The sequence below is a fragment of the Protomyctophum bolini genome (assembly GCF_963924005.1).
Source record: "Protomyctophum bolini genome assembly, chromosome: 15".
NCBI lineage: Eukaryota > Metazoa > Chordata > Actinopteri > Myctophiformes > Myctophidae > Protomyctophum > Protomyctophum bolini.
In genome coordinates this window covers 11,768,644-11,788,966 of record NC_137876.1, presented here as the reverse complement: position 1 = coordinate 11,788,966, position 20,323 = coordinate 11,768,644, and the positions used below count along the sequence as shown (strand labels likewise).

Genomic DNA, 20,323 nt, shown 5'->3' with positions numbered 1-20,323 from the left:
TGACAAGCCACACTCCGTCGCATTTTTACCGTCACCGATGTCAGCAGCCAACCAGCGATCGGCTCGCGGCCCAGTCGACCAATCGCATCAATCCCACACGAGTCCAAGTCTACCAGTGATGACGTGACTATGCAGACGCATGTATGATGTGATGTGCACAGAGGCAATGTTAAGGTGAGTTATGAGAACATTTGGGGAGTTTAATAATAATATTAACACCGGAATGTCTTGACTGACAAATACGTTTATACATTTGAAACGTCAGTTTGTTAGCTAGCTCTGGACCATAGCTATAATGCCTTCAGTCTAATGAAGGCACATTAGAGCTATGGACCAGAGCTAATGTTAGCATTGATACACAAGCCTGACATCATGATTCATGACCGATAGTGAGTGAGTGCATGTTGCATGCAAAGTCAGTCAAAGCACGCAAAAGTCACACGCAAATTCGCACCGAGAGTCAATCTATACACTTTCAGGAATCTACATAGCCTAGTAAGCCTACATTTGTCTCTCTCAAAACCGCTCTCAAAGGGCACCTACGGACGGCTGCAATTCAAAACTGGCCCCCGTAAAATGTATATGTTTCGTTCCCCTTTTTACCTCCTTTATGATGAATTCCTGTTCTGTTCTTTGGCTATTTTGTGTCTCTAAATGTTTTGATGAATTGAACAAGGTGGACCCTCTTGTAAACAAGTGTAATGCTTTATTGGGTCGTCCACTCACAGTTAACAGTCTTTTGTATTGAGTTGTGCTTGAAATGTACTGTAATTCTGCTAATAAATATATCAATCAATGGTAACAAACGAATGGAGTGACTGGCCATGTGTAGATACTCTTGCCATGACAACGGGTGTCGTGCACATACGTGCAGATGACCGACATGGCATGACATGGCATGACGTCATACACTAGCCTCCAAGTACCCTGACAACGGGTACAGACTGACGTCATAGTACTTAGAATACTGACGACCACCAACACCAAGTACTCTGACAAGGGCTAGGCTACTGCACTGAGCAGCAATGATAACAGTGATTTGTTAAATGTATTGCAGGATTTCCACGAGGCTCTTCAGACTTAAGTGCACTCTAAGAAAGGTGAACATCCCCACCCTGCAGCGCAGCTTCTGTTCTGCAGTCTCTCACCGAGTCTCAGCCCATCCTGCGTCTGTTCTAAAGGCCATGACCATGACCGATTCCGAGCAGAGCCAGATGAAGCCAGCCAGAAAGTTCTACACGGCCCCTCCAGAGGTCCGCGGGATGACCACGTTAGACAGAGAGGCTTTCGCCCAGACGGTTATAGTCCCAGCCGTGCGTGTTCCCAAAGGAGTGATAAACAAAGTTGTGAAAAGTCTGAAAAGATGCGGAATCCCGCGCTCAGGGCTCACCAGAGTTGTTAAGGAGGAAAGCAGTGAGACGGATAACTTCCGCTTGCTGCTGTTAGATCCCGGCAGGGTGATTTCAGCAAGTTCCTTCACTGAGGCTGAAGCCGAGGCCATGCGCTCATTTGATGTTCCTCAGGAGCTCCAGTACTATGTGCTGCCTCTGACCTATGATAACCTGAAGAGTGAGGATGTGTTACGAGCCGTGCTTCCTGAGGGCCAAGACGTCTCCACAGCGTTCAGTCGAGTCGGACACATTGTACACATGAACCTGAGAGACCATCAGCTGCCTTACAGGAACCTCATAGGTGAGGATGATCAGGCTTGATTTATACTTGGTTGCATTAACTTGCATGTCATAAATGGCAGATCTACAAGATCACAACAATGCACCACATTGAAATGTTTTAATTCATGTACATTTTGGTATTTATTTATGCAATCAATACCAGATACTTAAATAGTAAACATTTCAAAAATATTGGTGACTACATTTTGGTAGTGTGTGGGGTTCAGGTTCATTTATTTGTTTGTCCCCGTGGGTTGATTTGGTTTACAGCAAGGCATAACACAGGCAGGTAACATGAACAAAAACACAGTAAAAAGGCACATAGTACACATAGAACAATAAAACAGGATGGCAGTTCAGGTATCAGTGTAACATTATAATTCATAACATTTTCTGTTGGGGGGGATGGGCTGTGGATAATGTGTTGAGAATGATTGAAGAGTGCAAACTGAGTGAAAAATGGCAGGTGTGGGGTTGCCATGGCAATAAATTGGTTCTCGAGTTACGTGGATTACAGACGTACGCACAGAGATTTTTTTACGCTGTACATGTCATGATTGTTAGAATATACTTGAAGTCTACTTTTAAATGACGACACTCTTTACGAATGGAATGTCAGGATGTTCAATCACAGATAAATTACATTATGTGTAAGTGGATAGGATACATAGTGAGTTTATTCAATTTGGCTTTCCTCATTGCATAACATTACACCTCTGCTGCCCCCATACCAGGCCAAGTCATAATGGACAAAAACCCAGGGGTGACCTGTGTGGTCAATAAGACGGACATCATCGACTCGACTTACCGCAACTTCAAGATGGAGGTGCTAGCTGGAGAGGAGAATATGATGGCTAAAGTAGGTTAAATGCATTGATTTAGTTATTGTGATACATTACATAGAATCTCTTTACTTTTTTAATAGTCACTCAAAATGAGTATGCACTTATCTTATGGGTCTCTTCTAATCACTTAAATGATTGATTCCTGTTGTAGGTGAAAGAAAACGGGGTGACCTACGAGTTTGATTTTTCTCGTGTGTACTGGAACCCCAGGCTGAGCACAGAGCACCAGCGTGTGGTGGACCTCCTCAAACGCGGAGACGTCGTACTGGACGTGTTCGCCGGCGTGGGACCCTTTGCCCTCCCTGCTGCCCGCCGTGGTGCCATCGTACTCGCCAATGACCTCAACCCAGAGTCCTATCGCTGGCTAGAGCACAACAGCAAGCTGAACAAAGTGGACCGCAAGGTCAGAACCTTCAACCTGGACGGCAGGGCGTTCATTCAGGGACCCATGAAGCAGGAGCTTCCCGCCCTGCTGAAGGGAACAGCCAGCATTCACGTGGTTATGAACCTGCCCGCCATGGCTCTGGAGTTTCTGGATGCGTTCAGAGGCCTCCTGAGCCGGGAGCTTTCCTGTGAGAACAACCTGCCCATAGTGCATTGTTACGGGTTCTCTAAAGACGAAAACCCTAAGAAGGACATGGTGGAAAGGGCTTCCTCTAGCCTTGGGTTCTCCCTGGAGGATCGATGCTCTGTGCATTTGGTGCGAAATGTAGCTCCAAACAAGGAGATGATGTGTGTGAGCTTCACCCTTCCCAAAGAGGTGCTCTTCAGCAGGGACAGTGAACAGACAGGTAAGAATCCATTTACATTGGATGCATTTATTCTCACCGAAAGTGAATAACACAAATATTGAACAAGGTGCTTATTTCTCCACAGAACCAGCCCCAAAGAGACAGAAGTGTGAAGAGACGACAAACTAAATGGCACCACTTCAGTTCAATTGCAACCTTTGTAATTTCAAGAACCCCACTCACTTTATTTTGGTCCCCTTATAAATAGAACCTTAAACAATTTAAACCCGAGGCCGATTCTAAATCCTAACCCAAGTTTAACAAAAGAAATAATCATGTATGTTGCTATATACTGTACATAGCAACAACTACCACAATGTTCCCCCCCGTTTCCCTTTTAACAAACTATGCATTCTGTTTGGTTTGACTGTAAATGACAGTAAAATGTCAAACTAGAAAACATTTGTACTTTTTTTAAAGTATGCATTTTTTGATTTTACTGTAAGTGACATAAATCATCACATAATAAATCATGACAACCCTCATACTGTATCCAATTTGACAAATTGCACCACAGCTGTCATTATACAGTGTTTAAAGTCACAAGAAAGTGGGATGTTTAACTTTTTGTAAGCTATAAAATAGCATGCACAGACCGTTTTATCACCATTTATTTAAATAAAAAATAAGAACAAAGAACATAAAATGAAAACAGCAATTTACATCCTGGCCCAATATGAGTCAGAACAACCTTATTTGTAGTCCCAACACGTTTTTGGCTTGACATGTAAGTCACTGGACTACAAATACCGCCATGGTGTCTGTGCTGTCCAGACGGGGTCAGCCCAGGGAAGAGAACATCCCACTGAAGGCGTCCTGGATGGCTCGATGACATGCCAACGCCGAGGTGTATCCTCCAGCCGTGTCCTGGGGCATGGCAGCACGCACGTGTTTCAAATACCTGAGAACAAGAGGAGAAATGCTGCATCAGGACTCCGTTACAGCACAGATACATTTTGTAAATTACTTTGTGGCCTGCCGCCTGTGTCATGTATTGGTGGCACTCTGTCATCGACTGTGTAGTGTCCTCTTACCTACAGTATTGGATACCCACGGCAATCAAAGAGCAAAGGTGAAAAGTATCTAATTACAAGTAGCTCTTAGTGTAACAGTAACTTTAACCCATTTTGAGCGGGAACCCCTTTTGGTGGTTACATACACATATATTTTTTAAATCGTTAAAATGTGCCTCAAATCTTTCCGAAAATTGTCATGATTTAGATTTTTTTTAATTTCGATGTCAGGCCTAAATGGGTTAATGTGTTTTTAGTACATTCTACAATCAGTCATTCTACTTAAATATAATATATAGATAGATAAGGTATTATACACTAGTTTTGGAAAGGAATTACAGACTACTGTTATAGCTGACACAATCAGGGTGATAATCTATTTAAGAAACCTTTATCAACTATAGTAATACGAGGTTCGCATAATGCAATCATTGATAAAGCTTTCTTCTAAAATGACTTTAGAGAGCATCACTGAATTGGAGGGAGCAGGGCCTATAGAGGTTATGCGCATGCATAAAGTGAATGGCAGATCGAGTGGCAAAGTTAATTGAATGTTTAAAGTTATTTAATGCAAATAGGAATTGTTTGGATGCATGAGCTGTCAAGGCCAGAAAGTAGGTTTTTTTGCCAGTCAGTAGGCGTTCCAGCATAACTTCCGGGTATGATGATGATGTCACACTATTCATGTCACACTATTCATATTGAAATGATTAAAGGACCACTTCACCACTTTTCAACCTATCTTCATATAATAGGTCCTCACTAATAATCATGTAAAAAATGGCGCAATTTTTTTCTGTCTGTGTCTCATAGGAGGGCTGTGGGAAATTCAGAAATCGTCCTCCAGTGACATCTATGGGGAATACAAGCTAATAGAAATTGCAGGCTTTCTAGTCCTGAAAAGTTGCAATGTGAAAATGGATAATACAAATCTAAACATTAAAAAGTCTGCCTAATGATGTCACTGGAGGACGGTTTCTAAACTGCCCTCCTATGAGACAGTAGCCATTTTATCATGATTATTAGTGAGGACCTATTATATGAAGATAGTTTGAAAAGTGAAGTGGTCCTGGAACCCCTTTTGGTGTTTTAACTAAGCATTATGTTATACTTTAGCTATTGAAAAATAGCAGATCTACAAGCTCATAGAGCACCACAGAGTGGTGCGCTACGAGCTTGTAGGTCTGCAATTTTTCTTTTAATCGTGAAAAAAAAAAAGTCATGTCAATTGGCCCTGTCCTTGTGACCATAAGCCATCGTTGAGTAGTAAAATAAAATATGTACTTTCTTGAGTAAAGTATATTGCTGTACAATTAATCAAGATCTAGATTCAGACATCTATGCAATCTCATTTTGTGAAGAATCATGCATTATTTTAGTTACCCTTATGTTCTTGTTTGTTTTTTAATAAATATTTTCATGGGAAAAAAATGAGAATAGTGATTCACATTTTGTGCAAGAATCGTGCAGCACTAGTCAAGCAGCAGTTCTACTTCACTATACAGTGTTCTAGTACTCTTTCCATGCCACAAGAATTAGTTGTCAGAAAAGCTTGAGTAAGTTTAGTTTTCATCAAATCCACACTCAAGTTATTATTCCTGGCTCTCCAAAACCCTTTGTCCCCTTGTCGGGACAGATGAAGACAGGACTACCCGTACACCCACACTCAAACACCTACGGCCTAAAAACCTCTCCAACATGCCTCTATTAAAGTATTATAGGTGTCTTTTATTTTTTAAGTGCTTACAGCTGTAGCCTGCCAAGAAGGCCCCCCTTTTTAGGTTCTCAAGCAATGGCAAGAGTCACTGTTTATTTTCACTCTGAGCCGAAGATGGAAAAACAGTCGAGCTGTCAATTAAAGCCTCCAACCTCTTGTCCTCACAGTGACGGGTGCTCTCCGCTTAGAAGTGGGTGGGGCGGAGGTTGACCTGTGGACCCCACCTCTCCTAATCCTTCCTCCTCTCTTTCACACACAAACATGCTCATACAATCTTGAACCATCGAGAGTGTGTGCTGGCTGGGAGAGCAGCACCCCGCACACGAATGGGGCCTCACTGGTTTCTCACACCTAACAGTCCTCAAGCAACTGAGACCCCCAACCCCTCCCTTCCTCAGTACCATCAGAACTCATAGCCCCAGCAGAGAGGTATAAAGCCCTCACACGAGTCAGGCTTTGTGGCTCCCTGTTCCAGAGAGCTGGGGGAACTTCAAAGTGAAAGAGGGAATCAAGGGCACAGACAGCCTTCTGATTTCTATGACCGACTCGAGATGCTTTACATACAGAGTAACTCAACACCTGTGGGGAGGCTCAAAGAGTGTGTGTGAATTAATGGGAGAGAGAGAGATGTGTACTGTATGTGAAAGAGAAAGATGTTGATCAGAGTGCACATACTAGTATATCAAACATTTTTTTTCCTTTTGGAATTCTTAGTGATTCTATGCGGTACTGCAAGTGTAAACTGAAATGTTATGTTTTTCATTGTAATCTCTGGAGAATTTATGACGTCATCTTTTAAAAGTGATCATTAATTTTACACAAGTTAACAACGCAGAGCCTTAGAATAGACGTCGGAAAGGTGAGTAGAGCAACAAGGAGACGGCAATCAGGACGCATGCACAAATACCACTCATCGACAACCACTAGAGCGACAATGCACAAGTTCAAAACAGCAGGGTCCAGTGATTAATAATAACTTCATTAGGCCCAAGCTGCTCTAGCGTGTCCTTCACAGAGCACTTGAGGGAGGCCTTCTCAGATGGCTTCCTGCACGAGATGAGTGCTGTCTATTGATTATATTGTACTGGGCCTTTTTAACAGTGAAAAAGTGGGCTATTTACGGCCTAGCTAAGTCTGCTCTTCCTGCTAATCTAATCCCCAAGCTACTCATGTGGTCATGCCTTCCAAGAAAGCTGAGAGCTCTGTGTAACTTTATACCTGCCTGCCCCTAAGGAGAGAGAAAGGGGGGGGGGGGGGGGGGGGTTTGAATAGTGTAAGTGGGGGGTGGAAAGTAGATGGAGAGAGACAGGGAGAGGATATGAAGTGAAATCACCTTTGGGTATCACAACCACCAACCGTCTTCTCTTCTTAAGCCCACTTCGTCTGCCCTCCGCTCACCCCTAACATGGAAGCTTAGTTCAGTTCTGCCCCATTAATTCTGCCGCTGTAAGTGCATCTCCTCCCAAACGGTGAGATGCATGCGTATACATGACACGGGTACACACCGGCTGTAAATGAAGGAAGATAAACTTGATATGTCTCACACGACCACTGTGCTTTGACAACGCCTCAGTTTGAGAAAAGAAACACTGCTGACAACCCACACATGCAAAGACTTGAAATGCATTAATGTGTGAACTGTATCCTTAATTAAAAAAAACTGGCAGATGTGGCTTTTTGTGTTTCTTTTAAACTTCCTTCTGAGAGAAAAGGACACATGCAGACAAAAACCACAACGCACGCACGACACAAGTCTGAAACAGCTTAATACTAGTACTATGAATTTGGCTTTAAAGTTGCAATCATAACCATAACTTACTTAATGAATACAATTATGTTAATGTAATAAGCACAGTTTGAACGTGGCCTACTCTTCCTTTGAAAAATATAGATCCTGGTGTCGGGTAGGACACCTCCTGGTCTACAACTAGTACTGCCTGAGCTCATAAGCGCAATATCTCCCTGGCCAAGCAGGGGATTGCCTCTCGCCTGAGCTGGCGGAATTTGGTCTCTCATGATGGTGACCCGGGTTCGAACGGCAGGTAGGACATAAATCTTACGGATCGCAGCTTTAACTCTTCATAGTGCACAGATCTGGCATTGCTGTAACGGTTTCATCTCATCCTGTAAGTTTTGTACGAAGAATAAGTTCAAACTTAAACCTCTCTTCCACCTCCCCCCCACACACACCACCTCCCCCTCCTTCCTCTCTTTCTCTCTCCGAGGACTGGCCTGCCTTTTGTTCGCAGGGCCCTGAAACCCAAGTCGTTTCGGCCGGTAACATCTTTCACTCTGCGGGCCCCAGTGGAGCATTAGCTGCAACTCGATATGGGCCTTTTCAAAGCCTCGTATTATTGGGTAAATATGGGTCACTTTGGACTGGTCCATTATGTCGCTTTGGGTGGGGGTGGGATGGGGGAGCAGGAATTGACTAGTGCAGGTGACAGGATGACAGCGTGTATGCCAGACTGAATTTGTCAGCATGGCACATAGAGTTTCTATTCATGTTGTGTAATAGAGTATATGCCCTATGGCTCATGGACTGGTGGGATGTTTTTCTCAGAGGGAAAAAGTTTGTGCCTTCTATTTTTTTTGTAATAATCATTAGCCACTTTCAGCTCTGCATTCCTATTTTGGGCTAGTCTTTATAGGCAAAAATGTTCCAAAACATATATCTATAAGCTTACAACGGCACCAGACATTGTTAGCTAGTAAATCTGCAATTTTCTCCATGTGACACCATTGTATGTCAAAGTATTAAATAAGGCTTGCGTGGTTAAATAAACAACAAACAATGTCAATGTTGAAAGTGACCGACTAAATTAAATTGCAAAGCGAATGACCCACCATCAGCGTCTAATGCTACCATCATCCTCGATCGAAAGGCCAAACAATTTTCCACTAAAACTCTCAATACCTGGGTAACGTCTCCTGCTAATAATCTTCCTGGTTTTCCCCCGGCGGTATCCTGAACGTATTCCTTGCTCCCGTCGCCTGGAAAACACCACACCGCCCAGTCTCTAATTCAAAATGAAAAGATAAGTGGCGAAATGTTCCGCTGGGTTCCACGTGAGTTCCAGCTGAGAATGTGTGGCTCCTCTTTGTGTTGTCTGGATGGGCGATGAAGCCAAAAGGGTGGGGGGGTAGGTGGGTGTTTGGCTTCTTCGCCGGGGAAATTGCATGCAAGGTCCGGGAGTCAGGACTCCAGAGGGGAAAACAGCCCGAGTTTGTAGTAGTAGATATCAGAAGGGGAGTCGCAGGCTGAGTCTGGGCCCCCTGTCTAGACTCCATGTGCTGGCTGGAGTAAGAAGATCTGGGGAAGCCCAGTCATGATGGAGATGGAGGGGGGGGGGGAGGGGGGTTGAGAGTCCTATAATGCAACAATGGCTACTTCAGTTAGCAGTCAGACACTTAATGAACACCGAAACCACAAAGTAGACGCATGAGACAAAGCAGGGATCTAAACAATGCCCATTGTGGAATGAGGCATTCTGGCTCCACATGTATGACGAGTTGACATCTTTACATGCCTGTGTGTATTACACACAGGCAGGTTGCCCTCTCTCACAGGGTGTCAAACCTTCGTTCCACGGGCCAAATGTGGCCCGTAAAAGTGTCCAATTCAGTCTGCGAGATGAGTTTGGGAATGGGAGGAAAAGAAAGTCTCCCACAGACTATGAGATGAACAGTACACTGTATGGGCCTGTTTGTTATGAATGAGTTTATCTGTGAGTGAGAATAATGTACATGAAAGTAAGTCTATTGAATGGCCATCTGCTCTAAAAATGTCCCTTCCTGTTCCATAACCTTCTCAAAGGTCTCAGTGCTGACCCCAGACCAGGCCTCAGATTGGCACCTGTCCACTCCCGCAGCACCATTTCTGATCCGGGCACAGCAGTTGTTGCCGCGGCAGCCAAGGATCAGAGGCTTTCCGGTTCAACCTGTCTGTCTGTCAACTTTTGGGCACGTCGGGGTGACGTGCACAGTACTCTGTCGAACAGATCCACGGACAGCATGGAAAAAGAACACATCGTCTACAAAGTCAAATCAATAGTCTCACCTCGGAGGACAGAGGCCCCTCATTAACCATGTTTATTAAAATGTAGGAGCTTAGGCTGTTGCATCAAGTCATCTAAAAGTAGGGGGCAGAGGATAAAATACCGGACAGGCTATATCCCCCTCATAATTCTGAAAGGCCAGGAAGGCCAAGCGCCATGAGTGCACTGGACAGCAGTCCAGTGTGGATGTCCGGAAGCCTTCCTTTAGCGCTCCGCTCTAGCAGTGGTTGGGAATCCTGGCCTGGGAATGAGGGGGGGGCTGCCGAGCCACACACCTGCCAGATGATTTGTCATTATAGAGGGGTCAGCACTCAGCTGTCACCCCCTAATCACCCATCCCGCCCCCTCAAGCTGCCCCCCAACCCACTGCCCCCCACTCAGCTCCTCCAAAACACCCCTCCTTTACCCCCACCCCACATTCCTAAGGCAGCTCCAGTTACACTCACAGGGCTGCTACCCCATCTGCCCCTCCTTCACACACACACACACACACACACACACACACACACACACAGCGTGAGTGCAAAAGCACCCCTGTGCAGGGCTGTAACGCACAGCACTGAGCGAATTGTGTTTATGCGAGTGTGTGCGCGCATGAATGCCCACATTCGTGTTTGTCTACCGAATCCACATGCATTTCAGTACATTGTTTACCTAGGGGCAGGCGGTGTGGTTTGCCATCTCGCCAACAAGCAAAACCAATGTGCCAGCGGGCTATTTCACCATCGGAGAATGTGTGAGCTGGACTGTGGCCTATGGTGCAGAAACCGAAGCCCCCGCAGTCAAGCCAAACACAGAGGACTCTCACAGGTATACTATATCTGTCAACAGAGGCCTTTCATCACCACAGGGTCACAGGTCACACTCTTTTCCATCGAATGCGGTTTCCTCTGGGACACCAGAGTGTGAGATAGATCCTCAACCGCTGGATTACGTGCTGTCCGTCACGTTATTTCTGCATGCGCATGTGTCTGTGCCTGTGTGTCTGTGCGCGTGTGTGCGTGTGTGTGTGTGTGTGTGTGTGGAGGGCACATGGTGACATCATACTCCTGTGAGCCCACAGCCCGCTTATCCATTATCATGTGTCTTATCATCACCACTGACAGCCTATGTCTGTTTCTCCACATCCCAAAGTGTGAGAGAGATAGAGGGATCGAGAGGGGGAGAGAGAGAGCGGGGGTATCAGTAACACTTAGTTAAAGGGAGAACACGTTTGGAGTGTTAACACAAGCATTGGGTGACACTTGACATTAACGCATATAGCAATACATGCTCATTTAGAGTGATTGACAATCTGCAAGCTGTCCTCATGGAAACCTCTGGCCGGTATCAGTGGCCAAGAGCTACTCTTTGTTTTCGCATCTGTGAATGACTGCATTATTGAGGGCCTGCTGCGATAAAGGCCTTTTGTGTGGCAGCCTACAGCCGGCCCCAAATACAACTTCACTTCCTCGTGCTAGCATCACCTGTCACTGCCCATCTAATCCACACAGCACTACTTTGCCCTGCAGCTCCCCTAAGTTGCACCTCCTCTATCTGGCCTGGTGGGGGCAGTAAAGGCTGGCTGACAGACTGACAGCAGCCCCACAGTGTCTCCCACAGATATGGACTTGGTAGAGCCATCACACACACCCTGCTTGCCAGTTAAGACAGGGAGCATCTCTCTCTCTCTCTCTCTCTCTCTCTCTCTCTGTATCTCTCTCTTGTCCCTTCCTGATTACTTCCCCACCCCCCCCAAAGACAGCAGAGTGAAAAAACTGGACTGGAGGGTGAGGAAAAATGATATGACATCGGTGTCATCGTTAACCAAATGGGGCCGTAAACAATAGACGAGGGCATATGCTGTTCAGTGAATGGCTGCTAGCACGAGGCACACCCATATAGCATGCAAGTGCACACACACCCACACACACACACACACACACACACACACACACACACCAAGAGTGCCTGGATACACAGATAGATAGTAACATGTTGGGAATAGAAGACGGGTGCACCAGAAGAACAATAGAGCTCTCCCAGGGGGATTCTCCTCCACAGGTATCGGTTACGGGAGCACCTCGAGCATCAGGGAGAGGCAGCGAGGATTTCAATTAACAAGAGGAGCTGGGAAGAGAACAGAGAGAACAGGGGGGGCGACAGAGAAAAACACAACACAAAGGCAGGGAAAGGTAGAGTGGGGAGAGGGGGCCGGGGGATTCATACATCATAGTAGAGAGGTAACTCCTACAATTAGTTGTGTGCGAGGCAAGTCCCCACAGCCTAGCCCCACATGACGGGAGTTTGTTTTCTTTCTCCCGGCTCTTAAGAGGGGAAAATGAGCCTGATAATCCCCCTGTACATCAATGAGCCCTCTGCCCCTGGGGCATGGGGAGGGGTGCAGTCAGGGCTTCAGAGTGAGTGTGTGTGTGTGTGTGTGTGTGCGCGCGTGCGTGCGTGTGTGTGTGTGTGTGTGTGTGTCCTCGAAACCCTAAAGTCTGATTTACTATTTGTTGTACACAGGTGTCATTTTCCAAAAATAGGCGATATAGAATCTCACAACGTAGAATAGCATGTTGTAGAATTTTGACAGTGTATGCTTTACAAATCTCTAAAAACATATGTGTGTGTGTGTGTGTGTGTGTGTGTGTGTGTGTGTGTGTGTGTGTGTGTGTGTGTGTGTCCGTGTGTCCGTGCGGTATAAATAGTCAGGAGACATCACCTCACCCTCTACAAGGTGTTGTTGACCCGGCCGCCTGCATTCAGTGACAAAAAATAAACCTGGGGGCAGGAAGAGGTCGCTAACCCCAGGAGATCCCTGCCCCACCGGTGTCCCCCTTCACTGGAGGGCCTGGTTTGAGCCTGGCCGGGGTCCATCCGTCCGTCTGTCTGTCCGTCTGTCTGGGTCCCCCTTCACTGGGGGGGCCTGGTTTGAGCCTGGCCGGGGTCCATCCGTCTGTCTGTCTGTCTGGGTCCCCCTTCACTGGGGGGGCCTGGTTTGAGCCTGGCCGGGGTCCATCCGTCTGTCTGTCTGTCCGTCTGTCTGTCTGTCTGTCTGGGACCTTCACTGGGGGGGCCTGGTTTGAGCCTGGCCGGGGTCTGTCCGTCTGTCTGTCTGGGCCCCCCTTCACTGGGGGGGCCTGGTTTGAGCCTGGCCCCACCGGTGTCCCCCTTCACTGGGGGGGCCTGGTTTGAGCCTGGCCGGGGTCCATCCGTCTGTCTGTCTGTCTGTCTGTCTGTCTGGGTCCCCCTTCACTGGGGGGGCCTGGTTTGAGCCTGGCCGGGGTCCATCCGTCTGTCTGTCTGTCTGTCTGTCTGGGTCCCCCTTCACTGGGGGGGCCTGGTTTGAGCCTGGCCAGGGTCCGTCCGTCTGTCTGTCTGTCTGTCTGGGGATTTGGATTGACCCGTGGCACACGGCATTGCAGAGAGGGGAAAAAAACCGCTAGACACCAGACCTCTTTTTGGGATGACCAGAATACCCCCCCCCCGCCCCCATTTATTGCTCCCTCCATTTCCTTTTAGCCCTTCACTGGGTCACTCAACAAATGACTCATCCACACGTAGAAAGCCTCCCCGACAGAGTCAGAGTACTGTGCTCGAATACAGCATGCGCTTAATATTATGACTCATCCTCGAAGGCCTCAAGATCAATATTTGCACAGATCTATGGGAGGGAAAAAACAATGGGGATCTGGCCTCCGCTGACTGTGTCTGTTAATGGTCTGTTTACCGAGACAGACAAGGATAATGGCTTGGATGTGGGGGGTTGGTACCGTACAGTACAGTGCAGCGACTACACACCACTCTGTTTCTGCCCTGGCTAGTAATGAGGAGAGTAAGCAGCTATAATAAGCCGAGTAGCGAAGCTGGGAAGTGTCTCTGTGGACAGAGAAGGAAGCACACGCCGTTGACACAGACCGGTTTGCAAGTCAAATAGCTGAGCATGAAGGCTCAAGACTCGCTTCACCTTTACAGGAGCTGTAGCCCTCTTTTGGCTATGCAAATGTAAAAATCTGTGCACCTCCGTGGCCGCCGCCATCGAGCTTTCTGGTGTTAACCGTAGAGGCGTATAAATGGCCAAGGGGGAGAGATGCCTTGAAGTCTTTGGTTACCGTCCAGGCTTGATCTAGTATAGCGTACGAAAGTGGCACGTGCAACAAGAGCAAGGTGTCGAAGAATGCGATGTATTGGATAACCAAGAACCCAAAACTAGCTTGAGGTCTCTGTTATGGTGGCAACAAAAAGTGTGTGTGTGTGTGTGTGTGTGTGTGTGTGTGTGTGTGTGTGTTGTTGTGTGAAAGCCGCACACAGTTAATCATGAACCATTTTTCTCATTAATGGAATTATATTGGAACAAGATTGAATATTCTAATTGCCTGAATGAAAGCAAAACAAGTGTCTCGAGACATTATCTAATAGTAGTAAAAATACATCAAAGGCCTCTGTTGTTGAGGGAGTTCATCTGAGGTCATACCAGACGGCGCCTCACTCGCCTTCATCCAGCCCATAACTTAGGCATCAAAGCTGTGTGTGTGTGTGTGTGTGTGTGTGTGTGAGTGAGAGAGAGAGAAAGAGAGAGTGAGTGACTGCTTGAGGCCCAGAGTATGAGCGCCCCTCTCTCTGAGGTGCCATCGCTCTGCTGCCGTCAAGACTCAGCACTGCCATCGCAGCACTGCTTGCTGGGTCCTCCACGGTCAATGACCCCTTGACCCCTCCCCCACGGGCCTCGGCGGGCCCCGGGACCATCAAATGGGACGTGATCCCTGTAGGGATCAGAGAACTCGGGACACATGGAAAAGCCATTGAGGAGCATTTCTCAAAAAAAAGAAAAGAAAAAAAAAACAATATTCCAACTATCCCTCTGGAGCGACGGGCACGCGCTACACTACTGCTCTCTATATATTTGGGGCAAAAGGAAAACCGTATCACGGCTGACATTCTCTCAACAGAGAAGCAAAAGAGGAAGAGAGAGCGAGAAGGATACATGTACATTTTCATGTCTTCCCGTTCTGCGCTCCATCCACCAGTTTCTGTCCCCATCCAATTCAAACACATGGTGATCACCTATAGACATAAATCGAGGGCATGACACCTACCTACACCCCTTCCTGCCCACTTAAGACCCCATGCACTTGGTGTACAGCCACGAGAATAGAAAAGGTTGCGGGTTTGACTAAATGGTCCTGCCCCCTCTTCTACTAGTAGTAGGGTAGAAAGTACAGTGTTTTAGAGTGCGACGGAGGGGCGCCGTCTCAAGTGAACTTGAGCCACGAGACACCACGAGCGCGAAAAAAGCGTGCAAGTTTCCATGTCGAGCGTTGCGAAGTTCGCTTAGCCGACTCAGCCCCATTTCGAGTTGTGACCCGATATGGACAGGATAGTAAATCATGTTTTGGCGAGAGCATTTGCCCCGACTGCCACTCAAAGTGGCTACTGGCCAATCACAGCGCGTCCTTGCACAAGTACACTGGCCAATCACAGTGCATCCTTACGCAAACCCAGCCCCATCTGCAATAATAGATCAGCTCATGAGACTCACAAGTCCGTCTCTAAATGCTTCTCTCAATAGAGACTGAGAACAGACCCATGACACGCTGTGCCTCACTACGCCAGGCGTCAGGGCTTAATCGCTTGACCACAAATGTTAAGAATGTTATTTAGACAGATGCTAGGTTTGATATTTACATGGCATCATGGTTACTTTGTAGCACTTTGACTTGACCATTTACCACTGTCATTTGTTGACTAGGGTTCATGCCACCAACTTCAATCTTGCACTTTATAAGTCACTCTGGATACGATAAATGGCAAAATTGTAAATTGAATTGATTGTATGCAGCTTTAGCTTAGACCTTATATAATGTCCTGTGGCTTGGTAATAGCAGACACGAGGTTCAGAGGTCGTCAAGTGAGGTTCATGTTCAGCTGCTGTGCGTGCCAACTCACAGAGACAGACCTGGTCAGTCAGTGGTGGGAAAATGAAGACACAAACCTGGAATCAGGCCAGTGTCAGAAAGTGAGGCTAGAAGTGCAGACTGCCTGGAATATCCACACAGTCACACATATTACTGTACATAGGCACACAACCACACACACACACCAGCATGCACCAGTCCAAGGGCTGGGTGCGGAGCTAAAGAACATCACTCAGAGACCCATTAACCTCTGGCTCCCATCCAGACCAGGAAGCAAAGCAAGACTCAAATCAGTGTATCTTAGACACTGTCCGTCGGTGTCTGTGTGAGTGTCTGTGTAAGCAAGCATGCACGACTTGCACGTACAGTATGCGTACGTGTGTGTGCATGTGTGTATCTGTGTGGGCGTGCAATTACTTTGTAATGTACATGAAAAGTGATGTGCGGAAAGGCTATGCCAAATAAAAATCACACTCGGGTGAAGGGGCGCCTCGCTTATATTGACCCACATGACATCACATGACATTTACTGCTGTAAACAAACATGAAACGTACGACTTGGTGGCCACTCTAAGTTTGTTAAAAGTGCTCTAAACAAACAATAAAAGTCCATATGACGTAATTTGAAAAGCCAGATGTTGGAGGGACTAGCGCCCCTCAAAAAGATGAAGATTTAGACAGTGACATTGGGGTGGAGTGGGTTGGATTGGGGAGAGTGGATGTCGTCGGTAATGGCAATGTAGCACACTCCCCCCCGTTATCTGCACCTCGCGAGCCTTCAGCCAAGTATCCAGTGTTCTGCTTCAGTCTAGAAAAGAAGCACTACTTTCCGGTGCGGAGCAGCACGTCCCCAGGAGACGAGGAGCACCAGACTAAACACCCCGACTCGTTCAGCTGCTCCCCTTCACCCGGGCCGACGAGAGACGGATGCTTGACAAGCACTCCCAGCAGAAAAACCTCACTTTTTCCACCAATTATAGAGAGCCGTGGTGGGAAGGGGAGGGAGGGGGAAGGAGGCGAAAACTTCAAAATATTATCCGCACTGGCATTTGGCGAAGCGTGTTGAGCAACCCCTGTCAGGAAGATGGACTAATTTCAGGGCGCCCTGTGCCAACACAAACAACTGTTCTTCTAGCTTTCATTGTCAGCACTTGAGGTTTGAGTTGAATTCTTCAATGTGCCGCTGCCAATTCCTCTTCCACCCCCAGACCCCTCACACCCACCTCCCCCTATGATTTGTCCTTGTCCAAGATCCCAGTTAGTCTTTCATCGCCTACGCAGCCAGATCTTAAGAAGCTAGTCTTGTAGAAAACAAACTCAGACACCACATGCTCATCTGTGCACACAAACAAAGAAGGAATATAGTTAATTCTTCTTAAGTCAGGTTTTCCGGAATCTATACATTCGGGCCCAAACAAACAATAACATCCCTCCTAACAAACATTGACGAACGTGACTTGAACAGTAACATGTGTTAAGAAGATGTATACAAGTGCTCTTGTTCAGGTTGCATCCGTGAGGATGTGCCTGGGGGGGGGGGGGGGGGCTACAATATGTGCTGGGATTCACATCACAGCCATGTCAGAGTAAACATCTCCCAAGCTCCTTTATTTTGTGACTGCTTTGACAACATAAATACGGATAACTGGAACACTTACATGTGGAGAGTACTTGCTTCTAATTTTACTTTTTGTTTATTAAAGGCTTTGAAATGCTCAACATAAGAGCAAGAAGCCGCGGCATGTCATTTCATCAAGAGCTCACACACACACACACACACACACACACACTAGTCTGTGGCAAATCATACACACCTATACACATCAGGGGAAACACATATGAGATTGTGTGTGTGTGTGTGTGTGTGTGTGTGTGTGTAACTTAGAGGCGCTGGAAGCTGAATGGACACTTTCAGAGGCCCCTGTTGCTTGAAAACGCAGACCTTTTTCTTTATTCCAGTATTGAGGCAGCTGTCTTTAATAAGAGCTCCGCTCAGCCCATATTTATTCAGGTACAGCCGGCAGAGTTAGAGACAGCGAGAGAGAGAGAGAGTGAGGGGGGGGAGGGGGGCGTTTGGGGGGCGTGGCCGATCTTTTTCCTGGCAGGCGTGCAGCGCTCCTGCGGTTTTTTGGGGGGCAAAGGGACAAGGCGAAAAAGACAGACAGTGAGACGGAGTGGGAGAGAGAGAGAGAGAGAAAGAGTGCGGTGGACGAAAGAGGGAGTTGAAACAAAAACGCGAGCCTCCGGTCAGGCCTGTGTTGACTGGACATCCTGTGCGGAGACCGAGGGACCCCAGGGCCCAGAGAGCCCCGGGGGCCACCGGGGAGCTCAACTCTCCAGTCCCATTCTGACACCCGTGTCCAAGACAAATGACCATTGGTGCTGCTGTCACTGTGGGCCCTGACCAAGACAAACAGCCCCGTTTTAACCCATTCTGACCTGAGATCAGATTCATACGAGGTTTCCACTGGACACACACTGGGTCTGATTAACTCATTCTGACCTGAGATCAGATTCTAAAAATGTCAGTCGTTCTTCGAATTTTTCAAAAATAGCAGACCTACAAGCTCGTATCGCGCCACTCGGTGGCGCGATATGAGCTTGTAGATCTGCTATTTTTCAATAGGTAAAGCATAACATGATGCTAACACCAAAATGGGTGCCCGGTCAGAATGGGTTAAAAATAAGCGCCTGGCCCCTCATGGCCCCCTCACCTCATCCACACGTAGACACATCCCAATCGCCTCACACATTCACCCAGATTCCCTTCACAGGTCATAGGAGCCCCGACGCTTCACACAGGGAATTCACTTTCACTCGTTCAACTTGGTCTGTGTTCTCGCTCTCCTCCGCACACATGTACACTGTTCAATCTCACCACATCACACAGAGTCCTATTGTTGCCAAAAAGCTGGGGTCGGAACAATGGGGGTGAGTGGGAGTGCGTATGGCACTGAACGTCCTACTGGCTTTGAGTGACTGTGGAACGATGTGCACGCATGCTTAAGTATGTGTGCGTTTATATACTCTATACATTCGAGTGTGCATGCACAAAACCCCAAACCCAGCAGCTGAATCGCAAATCGCCAACTGCGCAGAAGTGTCAGCAGTATTTCTGGGTTGTACTTAACCCATTCTGAACGGGAACCCATTTTGGTGTTAGCATCATGTTATGCTTTAGCTATTGAAAAATAGCAGATCTACAAGCTCATAGCGCGCCACCGAGTGGCGCGCTACGAGCTTGTAGGTCTGCTATTTTTGAAAAATCGAAGAACGACTGACATTTTTAGAATCTGATCTCAGGTCAGAATGGGTTAATCAGACCAGTGTGTGTCCAGTGGAAACCTCGTATGAATCTGATCTCAGGTCAGAATGGGTTAACAGACACACACTGCATCCTGGGAGTTGTGGTTTGTCAGACTGCGCCGGTCTGTGTCGTTGCTTGTGGCCTGTGTGCCGGAGGGACTGGCATTCCTCAATGAGCCGGGCCTCATTTATCTCAGTGGCATAGACCTTCCTCTCCAGTGCAAGTCCACCAGGACCACTGAACTGCTGACACCACCACTCCCCCCAGCCCCCCCTTTGCCCCCACTCAGCTCCAGCATGCAGCAAACATTGTGCGATGTGTTTCATCTGCATATTGATTAGCCTGGCCAAAAGAAGTTGAAACTCAGCACTCCCGTTGCATACATAATGTAAAGAAGTGCCAGTTATTCTACCTAAACTCCTGCAATCCGTTATGTGGAAAACAGCCACCATAATTAGGTGCCTCTTCACGGTAATTATAGGTAAGTGCAAACCAAATTAAACAAAATTCAATAGTGGCATTCTTTGTGCAGAATCAATACAATGAGACACAAAAAAGTGCCACGACATTAGCAAAGTCACAACAGAGCTTAAAATATAGGAAACATGTATAGTCTGGAAGGCATTGCAGCTCGTGTCCAATAAATATATATTTGGGGTGCTCTTAAAGGGTTCCATAACCATACTGTGCATGTTTTGGCATATTAAGCCATGTAAAATAAATGCTTTTAAATAGTTTGGAATGCATCAGATTAATTTGAAGAAATAGGGCTTAAACGTGTTCAAAATGTGTTGAACGTGTTCAAAATGTTACAGTAAGGCTGAAACAACCCAGAAGGTTTCCACCAATCAATGTCTAAAACGAAAGAAAAGGGGAAAAAATCATCTAAATGTGCCTCTCTCACCCAATAAAAGCAGGCTTTTACCAGCGTGTGGGCAGGCTTTAGTGCCAGCCAGTTGCAGTGCAGACGGCAGGGTGCTGAACCGTCTGATGGATGGCCTGTGTTCGGTGAGGACTGGACC

The 20,323-nt window shown here is 47.0% G+C and overlaps 2 protein-coding genes across 3 annotated transcripts in view; one reads left to right on the top strand and one right to left on the bottom strand.

Annotated features, from left to right (window-relative positions):
• Positions 1–116: 116 nt before the first annotated feature.
• Positions 117–3,786, top strand: trmt5 (tRNA methyltransferase 5). 2 transcript variants are annotated; one of them, XM_080784547.1, is made up of 5 exons: positions 117–174; positions 1,058–1,692; positions 2,408–2,532; positions 2,670–3,309; positions 3,395–3,786. In XM_080784547.1, the coding sequence occupies exons 1-5, from the start codon at positions 140–142 to the stop codon at positions 3,436–3,438; spliced, it is 1,479 nt and encodes a 492-aa protein (XP_080640673.1). In that variant the 5' UTR covers positions 117–139; the 3' UTR covers positions 3,439–3,786. The 2 variants fall into 2 exon arrangements, with proteins under 2 accessions (XP_080640673.1, XP_080640672.1); XM_080784546.1 differs by having other exon boundaries at positions 2,670–3,786.
• Positions 3,787–3,904: 118 nt separating this feature from the next.
• Positions 3,905–20,323, bottom strand: part of mnat1 (MNAT1 component of CDK activating kinase) — a 57,785-nt gene continuing 41,366 nt past the window's right edge. The window contains exon 8 of the mRNA XM_080784553.1: positions 3,905–4,210. Coding sequence (XP_080640679.1) covers positions 4,090–4,210 — 121 coding nt within the window. The 3' untranslated portion in view covers positions 3,905–4,089. The remainder of the gene's footprint in view (positions 4,211–20,323) is intronic.

Coding starts and splice junctions, on each gene's coding strand:
- trmt5 (XM_080784546.1), top strand. CDS start 140: ATGTATGATGTGATGTGCACAGAGGCAATGTTAAG. Junction 175..1,057: donor TGCACAGAGGCAATGTTAAG/GTGAGTTATGAG, acceptor AATGTATTGCAG/GATTTCCACGAGGCTCTTCA. Junction 2,533..2,669: donor AGGAGAATATGATGGCTAAA/GTAGGTTAAATG, acceptor TTCCTGTTGTAG/GTGAAAGAAAACGGGGTGAC.